The 17,886-nt window shown below is 42.2% G+C and overlaps 1 protein-coding gene across 1 annotated transcript in view; it reads right to left on the bottom strand.

Moving 5' to 3' along the window:
- The window catches only part of LOC125463128 (dynein axonemal heavy chain 3-like), a 556,635-nt gene that overhangs the window by 270,505 nt on the left and 268,244 nt on the right, over positions 1 to 17,886 (bottom strand). The window contains 1 exon segment of the mRNA XM_059654753.1: positions 11,125 to 11,266. Within this exon segment, the coding sequence (XP_059510736.1) occupies positions 11,125 to 11,266 (142 nt within the window).

Raw genomic sequence — 17,886 nt, 5'->3', positions numbered from 1 at the left:
CTGACTTCAATCACAATAAAGGACAACATATCATTTGCCTTCCTAATTGCTTGTGCACTTGCCTGTCTACTTTCATTGACTGGTGTATAAGATCAGATCCCTTCAAGCACCCATACTTCCCAATATCTCACCATTTAAATAATACTCTTCCCTTCTGTTATCATGCAGATGTGTATATCTTCACATTTAGCCATTTTGTACTGCATCTGCCATGTGTTTGCCCACTCACTTGTTTAAAACATCTTGAAGTCTCTTTGTATCTTACACACCACTCACAATCCACCCAGTTCTGTGTTGTCAACAAACTTGGAAATTTTGCATTTAGTTCCCTCATCCAGATCATCTATACATAAAGTGAATAGCTGTGGTCTAAGAATTGAACCTTGTACTCCACTAGTCACTGTGTGTCACTCAGAAAAAAGACTGATTTATTCCCGATCTCTGTTTCCTGTCTATCAAAAATACTCTTGACCCATGACAATATATTACATCATCCCATATGGCTTAACTTTGTCCACTAGCCTTTAAAGAGGGACTTTATCAAAAACCCTATAAAAATCCAAATACATCACATCTACAGGTTCTCCCTTATCTATTCCACAAGTAACATTCTCTTAAAACTCCAGTGGAACTCCAGAAGAGTGCTGCTACCAACCCTCATTTCTGCTGTTTCAGACTAGGCAAAAGAAACAAAATTAGTGTTGATAGCCATTAAGGAACCGTCAAATGAAAATCAAAACTTCTAAGGAAATGTACAAATTTAGAGTTTTGTTTTTTGGGGCTTATGATGCACCCCAGCCTCTGTGGTGTCCACTGGTCTCTCAAGGCCCATATCGTGTAGGTGAACATCAGGTTCTTCATCTCCAGGGATACCCAAGCACGGCTGTAACTGTGAAGAAGATGTGGACAGTCAGGCACAATGATGCCCTCCACAGGCTACTGACTGGGCCTATTAGTGGCCACTTTGGCCGGGCCCTGGAGCAGACCCAAACCTCCTTTACACTTTTAAAATCAGCCAAAATGAGTTTAAGCAGCCTCTGATGGGAGTGCTGTAACAAAAATACAAACTAATGATCGACAGAAACTTATATAAGCAAGCCAGAAACTTATCAAATCAAAACAGCATCCTCTGAGGTGATGATGCAGCCCAGTTCCTATGGTGCCCACTGGTTTCTAAAGGCCTCTATCCTGCTGGCAACTTCCTTTCTGCAGTGAGACTAAAAGCCCATTTAATTAACAGTGGTAGAGGGTAAGATACTATAGCTGGACAGCTGGCTTGCAATGCCAAGTGACACCAACTGTGTTGGTTGAATTCCCACACCGTGGTTACTATGAAGGACTCTCCTTCTCAACCTCTCCCTCGTCTGAGGTGTGGTGACCCTCAGGTGACACCAGCAGTCACTATCTCTAACGAGACAGCAGGACTATAGTGACTTTACTTTTACTTTATTGAGTTTGAATGTGAAGAGGCACTTGTCTTAACAACATGCTGTAGTTTATTAATGATAGCAATGGGTCCACACTACATTGTCTAGTCAGACATCTTGACGAAACCTACCAGGAGGCAAAGATAACACATTTGCCTCCATGAGGACCTTGTATTAACCTATTCCTTCTCTCCCTGAACACTTTGTGATATCATCTGATTGAATATAGGTAAATACAGCTTCATCATTAGCCCTTTCAGAACTATTATTTTATATAATATCTTGTCCACTGCCAAACCTTTCTCCTCATGGCTAACATTTATCCATTCAGGCATATAGCCACATTTACATTTACCATTTCCCCAACTCTTCCAAGTCTTTGACTTCACAAACTCAGGTGGTCTGAGATTTGATAAATCTCTCAGTATGTACTTGTTCACAATGTGTAAGAGGTTAAGAAAGTCTTTGGCTTAGATTCTGGTCCCTAAATCGCTACCGTAAGAGTTCTTCATTGGGTTCGTCCCAATCAAATATTCACGGATGATTGTTGCAACATTCCCGAAGGCCCTTCTCCCTCAGCTGAAAAGACAATGGACAATGGCTACTGGTCTGTTGATTCGTGGATGACTGTACCATTCCTGCTGAGGTCTCTATTGCTTAGTTGTTACCTTGGCCCAATTATGGTAACTATTGTGTACTGTGATATCTATTGTACTGGGTTGCCTGGATAGAATAGTCCAGAAGACAGAATGTGCAAACCTGGAGAGATCAAGTCATAACTTATTGCTTCTTATTAATTGGGTTTATATAAGTAGTACTTGTTTTTTTTTAAACAGCATTCCAGTAGAATTTAGATCAATTAGGGAGTGGTCCCGATTGGGCATGGGGGATTCTTGATTTGTTAGTAATTCTGTTAATTTGTTCATTGTTGGGTTAAATAAATAAATGGTGTCTCGTTACTTGTAAAGTGGAGATCGGGGATTTTCTTTCTTTTAACCACTCTTTTAATAGACTATGAGGGGAAAGATGAACTCCTTTGGGTATTTCGGGGGTTATTATTAGATCTAAGCCCTTATTTCCGTCATAACAGATTGGGGCTTGAGTTTTAGTTTAATTATCAGAGGGGTTTGGCCATTTCCTGAGGTAACAGCCATTATTGTAAACAATTTTTTCCCCCATTTGTCCCACGGTCTCCTGGGGAAATGATTAGGAGTCAGTGGCTCTCTTTGTTAAGGACCATGAATGGCACTTGCTGCACAGTCAATTTAAAGGTTCTCGATCTCCTTTGAGTTCCCTACCCATCACACAACTTCTGAGATAACAAGGTGTAGAGCTGGATGAACACAAGCAGTATCAGAGGAGTCAGAAGGCTGATGTTTCGGGCCTCTGCACGTGGTGATCCTCAAGTTTACATCTTGTCTCTGATGATGTCGCACAGTGAAGCCGGAATAACCAGCCTTTCATCAAACAGCAGCAAGTTGGCTGTAACAGTGAAATGTTGTTGAAATAGGTCATTGTGTCCAACCTATTGGGCCTTTGTTTTGGCTAAGCTCTGTCACAATTCTTACAAATAAAAACAATCTTTCCTTTGTTTCTATTGGATGTGACTGATCTTCTCCCCGGTTACTAGTCATTGGGTCAATGTAGCCAGAGACTATGATTCAGTTTCACCAATGAATTCCTCATCAGTCATTGGAAGGTTGCCAACAGTCGCTCTGAAGACTGCATCTGTCATTTTTGGAGCTTCCTTTTTACATATTTAGCCTTGTTGGCAAACCTCATTAGGTATATTAGGAACCTTTGAATCCACAGTAACATCTTTGCCAACTCTTTCTTGTCAGTAGAGACATGAATAGTTCATTGTCTATCTCTATGCACACTTTCAGGCCAAAAATGTAATCTGAAAACCTCTTGCATGCACAAGTGACCAAGAGACAGTCTTTTTCTAAAACTGTGCAGAGTGTCTCCATGTTTGGCTCTAGATGCATAACATCCTGGTTCCCAAAATCCATCTGGTTGTTCCTGAAACAGCAGGGTATTGATAGTGAGGAATTCAGTGATGGTAATGCCATAGAATATCAAGGGGTGGTTGGCAGATTGTCTCTCGTTGGAAATGGTCACTCTCTGGCTCCATACAAACCCTATGAATGATATCATTTGAAAAATCTCTGGAGCTAAGACAATCCATAACGGCATTCTGTTAAAGCAAATACTCCAAATGCAGTGATAAACATCATAATTGGTCTTAATTGTTCTTCTAGTGGCACAACTGGAGCCTGCTGTTGGCAGCAGGTTTGGACAATTTGGTGACACTCTCAACAACAGTTGCTAGAGGGGGGATTTCCCTTGCTGTTGAGCTGTATTAAGTCAACATGCATTCTGATGGTGACATTGGGTTTGGATACAGTAGCCACGCCTGAGGACTACTTGGTTGGTTTTGTCACCAGGGAATTCATGTTCAATCTGGCCATTTTCTCAAGTTGCTTCTGAACTTGATTAATTAAGAGATGAGGAATCCCCCTCGGATGTGTGACAGTTTAGCGTCCTCCATTGATGCCAAATTCAGTAAGGAGTTCGCCTCACCTGTGAACAATTAATTCTTTGACCTTTAGAACAAGACTAAGGGGAAAACCTTCTTCCTCAAGATGGAGGTTTCCTAATTATGAACCACGTACACATTCTGCCCTATCGGATATCCTTTTTGTTGTAGTGTTACTTGTGATGTGCCTTTAATGTTGAGAGTTCACCTCATAATTTCATGTCTGCAGTTTGCAACTTCTGTTTCTGTAGCCATGGTATTTGCTCTTATAGAGCAGTGACATTTGCCACGTATCTAGCTTAAAATAATTGAAATACTTTTTGACATAAACAAGTTCTGTCAAACTTGAATCACCCACACAGTAGCAAAGATGGAGCAAGACTTTAATCTCTGCATTATAGTTACACTACATTATTTTCTTGTAATAAAGCGATGATTTTTGTATTATACTGTAGTATGTTACTTGCATTGAGTTTCAAATTTATTTTATAGCAACTGTATCTTAATATTGCTGACTGTGGATTTTTCTCTCCTTTGATCTCATGTCTTCTGTTTTAATGACCTCAAGATAGAGAGTTCCTGCTTCTTCTTGGGAGAAACCCAGGCTTTTCCCCACCTTTTACAGTTTAAAATGCAATGTATAGCCTCTTGCACTTTTTTCTAAATCAAACTCTGTGGCTACAGCCTTAATAACTCTTTCCACTAAATTTGCATTTAGGTTGTGAATGTCCCAGTCTACCACAATATTAAAATTCTTCTAACTTTTCCACTGCACGCAGTTTTCAAATCCAAGCACACTTTTGTCTTAAGTGTGCTCAACAACTTTTTTTGATAATGTGGCCTTGGTATAAATTAATTTTCTGACCCTCGCTCCATCTGTTATGAAAGTGCCTTGTGGAGCCTGTTTCAATGATGGCAGCATTGCTCAGTTTGAAGGGTATATACTCATTTTTACTCCTATTCTTCCCAGCTTGGTCTTTTGACCCACTATTTTCAAGTGGTTCCCTTTCCTGTAAGAATTTCTAGTTTCATTTATGGGATTCCAAACTGCTCCTATAGACCCTTCTCCTGTAAGGGCTTCCCAACAATGTGTTCGACCCCCTTCCCAACCCACATGGGGGTCTCTTGTTAGTGTTTCCGTCTATGGTGCTGCATTTGCTCTGCTGCTATTCCCAGTGAGTGCTGTGGAGGGCTTCTTCAGTTGCACGCTTTGCTCACTTTTCTTCTGAATATATGTTCTCCTGGGTTAAATAGACTTTTTTCCATTGCTTGTTGTTATCTTTGAGGTATTTGCACAACAATTCCCACTGCTGATCACCACATCGGATGTTGCGTTACCAATCACTGGTGGCTTATGTTTGGGGTAATCCTCTTTCTAACAATTTTAAATAATAACAATAATAATAATAATTACAGATCCACCTTTCTACAAGAGACTAAGGGCCTATCTATTTATCCATGATAAAAGTTAAACCATTTTTGAATCTTAAAAAGGAAAAGACATTGGTCTTAACAACATAATGTAGTTTATTGCATGATAGCAATGGGTATACCTAATATTGACGAGTTAAACATTATCAAGAACTAGCGATGACACATCTGTCTCAACCAGGATCAGATTTCCTTTTACTCCATCGAAAGACTGTATGACGTAACCAGATTAGGTGGTCCTTTATGCAGCTTCACACGTTGACACTTTCAGAACCAGCACCCTGTACAATTGCCAGCCCTAAAGCAAGGATTGAACCAGGTCTAGCACCTCATTGTCAAAACTGAGACATGGCTGACAAAGCTGCAAATGAGAGACTGTCTCAGAGATATATTACTGCAAATCATTTCCCCATCAAAGCATGTTTGATATAATACCCCAAGGAAGTGCTTTCAGTGTTTATTATAATTAATACACAAAATGATTATCAGATTAATTGTGTTCACTTGTTCAGCCAGTAAACATTTCAACAACTCCCAAACTGCAACACTGGTGCATATTTCAATTAATTGGATATTACCAGTAAGTTTCTGCAGAATGTGTGGAGAATTAATCAGTCTCTATTTCATTGCACTTTTGATCAATGCTAATCAGTCCAGTTGCAAACTAAAGCCCACCTTTTATTTTGAACATTGAACTGTGCTCAGGCACCTGTCAATAACATGTCCGGTTCAGCACAGTTACCATGGCGACCTGTCTTCCAGCAGAATTAAGTTGGAAAATTGATTGTTCACACAATCCTTTGTTCATGATTAGACACGTCTGTTGCAATTAAGGTTAAATTTAGAGTGAAAACTGCTTTGTGAGGACGAACAAAATGCATTCAAACATTGACAGCCGGTCCTCAACATTGTTAATACTGTTTTCTTTTGCAGAAACCAAGAGAATTCAGTTTTGTTCAACCGTCTTTGCTATTTGCTGCACTTGATGCTTTTACATCTGCAATTGTCTGGGAGCATGAATCAAATGCGGAAGTCTGGATTTTCTAATGTTTCTGCTTGCATTGTGTCCAAAATTGTATTTGTTTTTAAGAAGCTTTTATGTCTCGGGTTTTCATTCTAATTCTACTGCATATCACCAATCCTTCATGAGCCAGCTCAGTTGGGAAAGGGGTTTGAAACGTCATTTCAGAAAGGTTCTGTGTGTTGAAATATTACTGAGAAAGCAGTAACCTGATGCAACTAAGATTGTCATCATCAGAAAGGGTAAACATTTTAATCAGAGTCCATGACCTGTGAATAACCCAGGTTTGAAATCACTGCAAAAATGTGTCAAAACCATTTTGGTTTCATTGCTTCACAAAATTCTTCTGCTTAGTAAATTTTACAAACTTACAAGCTTTGAAACAGTGACCCTAATCCTTTATCCTTTAGAACGCTCCATAAAATCTATCTCCTTGATCAAACTCTTGATCATTGGTGCTTACATTTATCAATGTTGAGTTTCTTCTGCTTATGTTCCTGTGGAACAGTCTGGAATGCTTTATGAACTACATGGGGGTGGAGGCGGGATAGAATCACAAGTTGTTGTTGTTTCAGAAAGGAGGGCATTGCCGGTTAGAATCAGCAAAGGTGAGAGCTCCCATGTGTTCACTTATTGTCAGCACCAGGAACTAGCTGGAAAGGAGGGCATTGCCGGTTAGAATCAGCAAAGGTGAGAGCTCCCATGTGTTCACTTATTGTCAGCACCAGGAACTAGCTGGAAAGGATCAGGCTGAAATTTCTCAAAATTCACTCAAAAGGAGTTACACACCTTGTAAATTTGATCGTTGGAATACATCAGCTCTGAACTTTTACTACAAAAAACCCCAACCTCTTGGTAGTCATTACTTGCTTCCACTGGTGGAAAGCCCTTATCATATGCAGAGCTTAGATTTTCAGCTAAAATTCAGAGGCTCACTTATATACAAATTCACCCATCACTGGGGTACGTATGGGATGCGATACCTTTACCATCATAGATTAATTCCTAATGCTCCCTATCTCTGCACACATAAGCACTTCTTTACTCAGAGAGTGGTAAGGGCGTGGAACGCCCTGCCTGCCAATGTAGTTAACTCAGCCACATTAGGGGCAGTTAAACAGCCCTTGGATAAGCATATGGATAATGATGGGATAGTGTAGGGGGATGGGCTTAGATTAGTTCACAGGTCGGCGCAACATCAAGGGCCGAAGGGCCTGTTCTGCGCTGTATTGTTCTATGTTCCATATACCAAGGAGACCACCTCATTGGCGTCCACTGCAAATTTTCACCACTACTTTTAGGGATGGGGTTAGTGATGACCCTGGCATTCCCATGAGCCAACATAGTACACGCCAGGTTCATTTGGCGCATCGGCTTGAAAGGCTGAAAACAAAGGAAAGAGCAGCAGATCTCACAGCCAGCCAGTTCCCTCTGAGGATGGAGCTGCTCTTGCCCCAGGCTGCAGTGACCAGCAGAAACCGATCGCAGAAACTTCCTTTGCACCAGAAAGTATTTGCTCATGAAACTTCACAACCAGCTTGGTCAATTTCAGGCTAAACATGGTGAAAATCCTGGCTCAACTGAGAGGCAGCTCTAGGCATCATTATATTGGTAAAATCGGTGAAATCATTGTTCTTGTACTTTTGTTCCCCTGTGTAACGGATGATGATAAAAATAATACCTTGTTGATATGCCTCAGTATCTGAGTGAGAATTTGACTTAGTAGAAGGGGGCCAGTCAGTGCACTGGGAGTTAGCTGGGGCGGGTGGGGGGAGGTGGATAAATCAGAATAAGGCTTTGACTAGAAAAGAGAATGCCAGCACACTGTTTAATCAACATCTTAACTTCTGATCTGAGGAAGGGTCACTGGACCTGAAACATTAACTTTAGTTTCTCTCCACAGATGCTGCCAGACCTGCTGAGCTTTTCCAGCAATTTCTGTTTTTGTTTCTGATTTACAGCATCTGCGAGTTCTTTCATTTTCTTTCCTTTAACCTCAACACATTGATTTCAATTTCTTATGATGTGCTATGGGAAAATTGATGACCCTGGAAGGCTCACACTGACTGCCTGTTCCTTGACCAGTGGGTATAGGGTTGAGTCTCCAACCAGATAATTTATCGGGTGTAACAAGAACCAACTCACTGTCTCTGTCCCAGAGAACAATCTATTCATCTCCAAATATCGGTCACGCTATTCTCCACAAGGTATTTGATAGGATCCTAATTTACATCTGAATGCAAATCAGAGCCTGGGATGCCAAGAGGATCTGGAGCCAAACCTAAGTTTTGACTAAGGAAGTGTGAAATGTGACAGATTGTTATTGAAGATCACATTTTAGAAGGATCGTCACAAAACCCCTGTACCCCAAACTCTAAACTCCTTATAGATATTTCACATGTTCCTTGGCTGCAGCTATCCCTATCACCTAAAAAGACCCCTCAGCCTCCCACAGCACCCATTTCCCACTCCCCCACCCCGACTCCTGCTGGATCCACGTTTTAGTAGACCTCAGGAGAGTGAGCAGCCTCTGAGGGCCCTGCTCTGGACAAACAGCAGGCTAGTGAAGTTGAGGCCAGTTCCCAGCTGACTGTGAACCTCTCCATTTTGGTGGCTGTTATGTCCAGCTTTCTGGTCAGTGAACCATGAGAGATAGTCACAAAGTGTGGGACTGGAGTCACATGTAGGCCAGACAGGAGGGCTACTTTCCTTCTCAGAATGTTCAATGTCAACCTGGAACTTCACTATCATTTTCTAACCTGGGCCCGTCACACCTTGCTGTGATGGGATTCCGGGGGCTCCTGAATTCTCTGGGGGTTTCAGTTTAATATCCCATTCCAGAAGCAACACTTCTGACAGCATAACACTCCAAAAGCACAACCCTTTCTTTCTTCAATATCTGCCATGCACACAGATTATCGAGTTAGGAAAAACACAGAACCTGAAATCTGTGCACATAGAAACGTACCAAGGTAAGAAGAAAACGTTTTCACACAGCGAGTAATTAGTGTATGGAATATCCTGCCTGGAAATGGGGTGGAGGGGGATTTAATTGAGACGTTCAAGAGGGGCACTAGGTGGTTATCTTGGGTAGAAGTGGTGAACAGGGAAATGGGGAAAAGGCAGGAGATTGGCACAAAGTAAAAGAGCCAGTGCAGGCATGACAGGCTGAATGGCCTCTTTCTGCGCTGTAACAATTCTGTGATTCTATGATTCTTGAGCTACCAAAAATAAGTGAGCTTGGGCTGACTCATGGCAAGTATTATTCGTGCCACTCAAATGCCAGGTCATGACCATTGCCAATAAGAGACAAGCTAGCTATTAATCCTTGACATTCAATGGTGCTACTCCACTGAATACCCCTTTATCAACTTCCTGGGGGTTACCATTGACTAGAAACTTAACTGCACTTGCCACATAAACACTGTGGCTACAAGAGTGGATCAGAGGCAAGGAATACTGCAGTGAGTAGCTCACCTCCTGACTCACCAAAGCCTGTCAACGGGCAGGAGTGTGTTGGAATACTCCCCACTTGCCTGGATGGGTGCAGCTTCAACAACACTCAGGAAGCTTGACACCATCCAGGACAAAGCAGCCTCCACTCGAATGGCACCACATGCACAGGCATCCATTCCTTCTGCTAAGATGCTCAGTAGCAGCAGTGTGTATTATCTGTAAGATGCACAGCAGAAATTCATGAAAGATCCTTACACAGCACCTTCCAAACCCATGACCTCTTCCATCTAGTTGGATAAGAGCAGAAGATACATGGAAACACCACCCTCTGCATGTTCCTCTCCAAACGACTCACCACCCTAACTTGGAACTATATTGCCATTCCTCCAGCGTCACTGGGTCAAAATCCTGGAACCCTTTCCCTGAAGGCATTGTGGATCTACTTGCAGCACGTGGATAGCAACAGTTCAAGGCCGCTCACAGCCACCCACTCAAGGGTAACTAGGGATTTGCAATAAATGCTGGCCAACCAGTGATGCCCACATCCCACAAATGAATAAAAAAGATCACATGATGCAGGGCAGTAAAGGAAGTTAAACACAAGGATGAAGAAGTTAATTGAGCCAGAGAGGTGATATGGCCACAGTGAATAACTTGAACCATGAGACAACCAGTAACAGACCAGAGATAACTGAGTTACTCTTTAGTTTAGCAAGGGAGGGAGGGGGAACCTGTGGGATAGCATTTATCAAAAGAGAAAATAAATATTCTAAAAACAGTCAGCACTTAAATCAGATTCTAAGAGATTGTTTAAGATCCTTCCTTGAAGAATGTCAGGGCGGCACTGTGGCTCAGTGGTTAGCTGCCTCAGAGCTCCAGAGACCTGGGTCCAATTCAGTTTGGGGGGGGGGCGTGGGGGAGGAACCGTCTGTGTGGAGTTTGCACATTCTCACAGTGTCTGGGTGGGTTTCCTCTGGGTGCTCTGGTTTCCTCCCACAGTCCACAGTACAGGTTAGGTGGATTGGCCATGGGAAGTGCAGAGTTGCAGGGTCTGGGTGGGATGCTCTTCAGAGGGTTGGTGTGAACTTGATGGGCTGAATGGCTTGCTTCAACACTGTGGGGATTGTATGATTGAAGTCAACAATAAAATCATCCTCTGTTCTGACTGGTAGATGTTTATTGCTTTTCTGGGTGCTCTCTATATTAAACATTTTATTGAAATGAGTAATTCAGTGTAATCTCTCACCGACCATGAACGTCGATGGTGATGAGCGCAGCCAGGGTTATTCTTGCCATCTTGGTTAATTTGCCCCGCACCAGGGTGACAATATCATCAATCTGTTTATTACTTTCCTCCAGAAATTCACCCAGTCCATTCTGTTGAGTGATGGCCTGTAAGGGAAACAGGGCTGAAGGCTATTTGCAAATAGCTCACTTATTTGTGTCACACCGGAGAGATTGACTCCTTTTTATTTGTCCATTTTGATTTGTTTTATAGTAATTGATGTTACTGAGTCCAAACATAAATGTCATTAAACAAAAACAGCAGACAGACATCTCCAATGAGAGTTTCGGTAATTTTCCAAATAACTCTACTTTATCCTCTCACATAAGTTTAAGAATCTTCCCTCCCCATTATAAATTATTTGAATATATTTCTGGCTTCTGCTAATAAAACAGCAGGAACTGAGTGAATGACATTGAATGTAAATGATGAAAAAGACATCGGCCTCATCCATCATTATTTTGTTTCACTGCATTTGACATTTTTGTGCAGAAAATTTAATTTTGTTACATTCTTTTTTAATGTGAAATGTTAAATTGAAAATAATTACACAGTGTGAATTAATATAATGAGGACATAACAACTTACTAGCATTTTATACCAATTTTGAGTATTGCAGGAACCAAAAGAACTATATTCTCGGTGTAAAGAATAAACTTAGTGTCACAAGGGAAATTTATATTTCCCTAACATAGTTAAAACCTTGTTTTATATTTGTGGGCATCGGTAGCAAGACTGACATTTATTGGTCATCATTGGTTGTCCTAGAGATGTAGATCCCCTCTACAAACCACTGCAATCCATGAGCTGAAGGAATTCCCTTTTTGGTGTTATCAGAGGAATTTAGGGTATTAATTAGTAAAGGAGCAGCAATACTGACCCAGTGACAGTGATACAGACCCAGGGATGATGATCCTGATCTAATTACAGTGATTTTCTTTTCTTTCATTCAGAAGATATGGGCATCGCTGACCAGGCCAGCATCAATTATGAATCCCTAGTTGTCCTGGGAAGGTGGTGCTGAGCTTGGTACACCCATATGGAAGGAAGTTCCTGGCTATTGACCTAATGATAGTGACGCTGACCCAGTGATGGTGGTACTGACTCAGTGACAGTGACGCTGACCCAGTCACAGTGACTCTGACTCAGTGACAGTGATACTGACTCAGTCACAGTGACACTGAACCAGTGACAGTGATCCTGAACCAGTGACAGTGATCCTGAACCAGTGACAGTGATGCTGACCCAGTGACAATGACACTGACGCAGTCACAGTGACTCTGACTCAGTGACAGTGATCCTGAATCAGTGACAGTGACGCTGACCCAGTGACAGTGATACTGACCCAGTGACAGTGATCCTGAACCAGTGACAGTGACACTGACGCAGTCACAGTGACACTGACTCAGTGACAGTGATCCTGACCCAGTGACAGTGATCCTGAACCAGTGACAGTGACACTGACCCAGTGACAATGACACTGACGCAGTCACAGTGACACTGACTCAGTGACAGTGATCCTGAACCAGTGACAGTGACACTGACGCAGTCACAGTGACACTGACTCAGTGACAGTGATCCTGAACCAGTGACAGTGACACTGACGCAGTCACAGTGACACTGACTCAGTGACAGTGATCCTGAACCAGTGACAGTGACACTGACCCAGTGACGGTGACACTGAACCACTGACAGTGACACTGGCCCAATTGCAATGATACTGATCCAGTGCTGGTGATACTGAGCCAATGATGGTAATGTATTGGCTTTTGATTCTTCAAGAAAGTAAAAATGACTTTCAAATGTTTTTGTGTTTTTCCAATGGCACTTGGCTACTGTTGTAACATAATGGAGAGATGTTGACACTGCCCTGTGTCTCACTCTCTATCTTTATGGGGACATGAACTACAAGTGCACACATTGACCTACAGCTAGATTTGGTGGACTGATCAATCCCTTGACATGGGCTGAGAAATGGTGCAGACGAAGGATGCATGGTCCCTGTCAGGGGAACAATATCCAAAAAACACATACACCAGGAAAAGAAATTCTTGCAGTTTTCAAAAATCAAACGATCAAGTTTTTTTGATAAAGTAACAAATAAGAGGAATATGGTTGATAAGGTGTGTATGGACTTCCAAAATGACTTTGATTAACAGCAGAATTGAAGGCTGTGGAATAAATGGAACAGGTCAAGATGGAGAAAAAATTGCCTGGCAGACAAACAGAACTAGTGGTAAGATTTGCCACGGACTGGAGGAAATTACACAATGGGGTTCGCTGGCCTCAACATCAGAATCAGCACCGTTGCTTTTCATAATGTTTTTTAATTAAACAATTGTGAGTGTGATGGTCACAATTTTAAAATTTTCAGTTAAATACCAAACTTGTAAATGTTGGGAACTGTGATGAGCAAACTGATTGTCTTCAAGAGCATGTTAATTTGGCAAGCTCATCTGTTAATGTTCTTAGTTACAAAGTGAATATTTCAATCCCATGAGTTTCAATTTCAGTCAACAGTGTCCTAGAAGTGCAAAATACTTTCTGGAATTTGATGTAAATAGCATCCCTGGGCATCTCCCCATCGACTGTTTTAGTTACCTTTTTAAAACTTTAATGCAGGCCTGACCTAGCCTTTACAAACCCATGCTAACCCTCTCTAATCAGCTGAATATCTTCAGAGAGGTCAGCCACTCCTAGTGATGGGTTAGTTTCCAAGAACAGAAGCTTGGCCTACTCTGGTTCCCCTCTTATCTTCTCTTCAGGAGCAGAGGGACACAAGCAATTTTCCAGTCACCAAGTGAGCTTCCTAAATTGAGAACTTTGGAAGATTATAAACAGGGCAGTATGCTCACCTACGTTTTTGATATCCTAAGGCTCCCTTGGACATAGGACACAGAAAACAGACATTCGATCCAACCAACGTGCCTCAGTGTCTATCCTCCACTACACCTTTCTTTAAATCTATCATTGTAATCACCTATTCCTTTTTGCTATTGACTCTGACTTCCAGCACCTGTAGACCTAACTGTCTCCTTGCTCAATTGCTTGTCTGACTTCTCTCTAAATGCTCCCTGTAATCTTGAGTTCTACATTCTCATGACCCTGGCTGAAGAATTGACTTCTGAATTCCTGGTTGGATATCTTGGGGACTCTCTAACATTGCTGGAGTCTAGTTGTGTGCTTCCCCACAAGAGGACACATTCTCTCTGTATCCATTCCATCAAGGCATTTCACTATTTTGAGGTTCTCTGTCTGGTAACCTATCAGCCTTCTGTTCATAATCTATTTCCAAAGTGTCAAAACACACATTTTGGTTGTCTTGTTTTTGTGAGCCTTACTACGGTTGTGGGTATGGTGTTGGAGAGGATTATAAGAGATAGGGTTTATAATCATCTAGAAAGGAATAATTTGATTAGGGATAGTCAGCACGGTTTTGTGAGGGGTAGGTCGTGCCTCACAAACCTTATTGAGTTGTGACTAAATTTACTTATTGCCCATCCCTTATTACCCTGTGTTCCTGACAATGAAGGGCCTTTTCTGGAAGTCAGTAAGCATGGTGGACACAGCTCCAGCAGGCCGAGACTGAATCCTAGTGAGTGCATAATGAAGTCCTTACATGGGCTTTAGTTCCTTAGTTAGTGGTGAGATGAGAAGGCAGCGAATGAATCTTCTTGTCCCAGGCTTAATCAGGGTCCCCACACAGTACCCTCCCATCCAATTAATTAGCAATCCAACCTCTAAGTGTCCACATATGACTTGGGGGAGGGCATTAAATTCCCTCTATTGCTTGAGGCAATGTCCCTCTGACTAGCACCATGACCTGGACCATGCCCAGGCTTGGGTTGAAAAATGGCAAGTAACATTCACACCACACAAATGCCAGGCAATGCTCAACTCCACCAAGAGAGGATCTAACCATTGCCCCTTGACACTCAAGATGATTCTGGATAGGAGTGAAGGTAAGAGGGTGGCTGTTGTTACGGGGTCTTTAACTTTCCAAATAAGACTGGAAACGCTCTTCGTCAAATGCGTTAGATGGGTCAGTTTTTGTCCGATGTGTGCAGGAGGGTTTCCTGACACAGTATGTAGATAGGCCAACAAGAGGTGAGGCCACATTGGATTTGGTACTGGGTAATGAGCCAGGCCAGGTGTTAGAGTTGGAGGTAGATGAGCACTTCAGTGATAATGACCACAGTTCGGTTATGTTTACTTTAGCAATGGAAAGGAATAGGTATATACCGCAGGGCAAGAGTTATTACTGAGAGAAAGGCAATTATGAGGCAATTAGGCAAGACTTAGGATGCATAGGATGGGGAAGAAAACTGCAGGGGATGGGCACAATTGAAACATGGACCCTGTTCAAGGAACAGCTACTGCGTGTCCTTGATAAGTATGTACCTTTCATGCAGGGGGGAAGTGGTCAAGTGAGGGAACCGTGGTTTACTAAAGAAATTGAATCTCTTGTCAAGAGGAAGAAGGAGGCTTATGTAAAGATGAGGCGTGAAGGCTCAGTTAGGGCATTTGAGAGTTACAAGTTAGCCAGGAAGGACCTAAAGAGAGAGCTCAGAAGAGCCAGGAGGGGACATGAGAAGTCTTTGTTAGGTAGGATCAAGGAAAACCCTAAAGCTTTCTATAGGTATGTCAGGAACAAAAGAATGACTGGAGTAAGACTAGGGCCAATCAAGGATAGTAGTGGGAAATTGTGCACGGAGTCCGAAGAGATAGGAGAGGTGCTAAATAAATATTTTTCATCAGTATTTACACAGGAAAAAGACAATGTTGTTGAGGAGAATGCTGAGATACAGGCTATTAGACTAGACGGGATTGAGGTTCACAAGGGGGAGGCGTTAGCAATTGTGGAAAGTGTGAAAATAGATAAGTCCCCTTGACCAGATGGGATGTATCCTAAGATTCTCTTTATGGATCTTTATGTTGTCATTATCTTCAGGAATAGTGCCAGAAGACTGGAGGATAGCAAATGTTGTCCCCTTGTTCAAGAAGGGGAGTAGAGACAATCCTGGTAATTATAGACCAGTGAGCTTTACTACGGTTGTGGTATAATGTTGGAAAGGATTATAAGACATAGGGATTATAATCATCTAGAAAGGAATAATTTGATTAGGGATAGTCAACACAGTTTTGTGAGGGGTAGGTCATGCCACACAAACCTCATTGAGTTCTTTGAGAAGGTGACCAAACTGGTGGATGAGGGTAAAGCGGCTGATGTGGTGTATATGGATTTCAGTAAAGCGTTTGATAAGGTCCCCCACAGTAGGCTATTGCATAAAATTATGGAGTCATGAGATTGAGGGTGATTTAGCAGCTTGGATCAAAAATTGGCTAGTTGGAAGAAGACAGAGGGTGGTGGTTGATGGGAAATGTTCATCCTGGAGTTCAATTACTGATGGTATACCGCAAGGATCTGTTTTGGGGCCACTGCTCTTTGTCATTTTTATAATTGACCTTGATGAGGGCATAGAACGATGGGTTAATAAATTTGCGGATGACACTAAAGTCAGTAGGGTTGTGGATAGTGCGGAAGGATGTTGCAGGTTATAGAGAGGGGCTGAGGAGTGGCGAATAGAGTTTAATGTGGAAAAGTGTGAAGTGATTCGCTTTGGAAGGAGTAACAGGAATACAGAGTACTGGGCTAATGGTAAGATTGTTGGTGGTGTAGATGAGCAGAGAGATCTTGGTGTCCATGTGTAAAGATCCCTGAAAATTGCCACCCAGGTCGATAGGGTTGTAAAGAAGGTGTACGGTGTGTTAGGTTTTATTGGTAGAGGGATGGAGTTTTGGAGCCATGAGGTCATGTTGCAGCTGTACAAAACTCTGGTACAGCCACACTTGGAGTATTGTGTACAGTTCTGGTCGCCGCATTACAAGAAGGATGTGGAAGCATTGGAAAGGGTGCAGAGGAGATTTACCAGGATGTTTCCTGGTATGGACAGAAGGTCTTATGGGGAAAGGCTGAGGGACTTGAGGCCATTTTTGTTAGAGAGAAGAAGGTTAAGAAGTGACCTAATAGAAACATACAAGATGATCAGAAGATTAGATAGGGTGGACAGTGAGAGTCTTTTTCCTTGGATGGTGATGGCTAGCACAAGGGAACATAGCTTTAAATTGAGGAGTGATAGATATAGAACAGTATATAGGTAGGTTCTTTACTCAGAGAGTAGTAAGGGTGTGGAATGCCCTGCCTGTGACAGTAGTAGACTTGTCCAGTTTATGGCATTTAAACGGCCATTGGATAAACATATGGATGATACTGGAATAGTGTACATTAGATGGGCTCAAATTGGTTTCACAGGTTGGTGCAACATCGAGGGCCAAAGGGCCTGTACTGTGCTGTAGTGTTCTATGTTCTATGTGCTCAATAGGATTACTATCACTGAATCCCCAGTATCAATGTCTTTGGGGTTACCACTGACCAGAAACTGAACTAGACTCACCATATAAATACAGTGGCTATAAGAGCAGGACAGAGGCTTGGGATACTGCAGCAGGTGACTAAATCCCTCCATCCCAATATCTGTCTACAATTCAGAAGTGCAAATGGAGTACATCCCACTTGCTTGGACAAGTGCAGCTCCAGCAACACTCAGGAAGTTTGATTCCAACCAGGTCAAAGCAACTCATTTGATTGGCACCACATCCACAAATATTCAACGTTCAATCCCTTTATCACTAATGCACAGTAGTAGTAGAGTGCACCTTCTATTAG

The sequence above is a fragment of the Stegostoma tigrinum genome, chromosome 25, assembly GCF_030684315.1.
Source record: "Stegostoma tigrinum isolate sSteTig4 chromosome 25, sSteTig4.hap1, whole genome shotgun sequence".
In the NCBI taxonomy this organism is placed as follows: Eukaryota; Metazoa; Chordata; class Chondrichthyes; order Orectolobiformes; family Stegostomatidae; genus Stegostoma; species Stegostoma tigrinum.
This window is presented reverse-complemented; position numbering and strand designations above follow the sequence as displayed.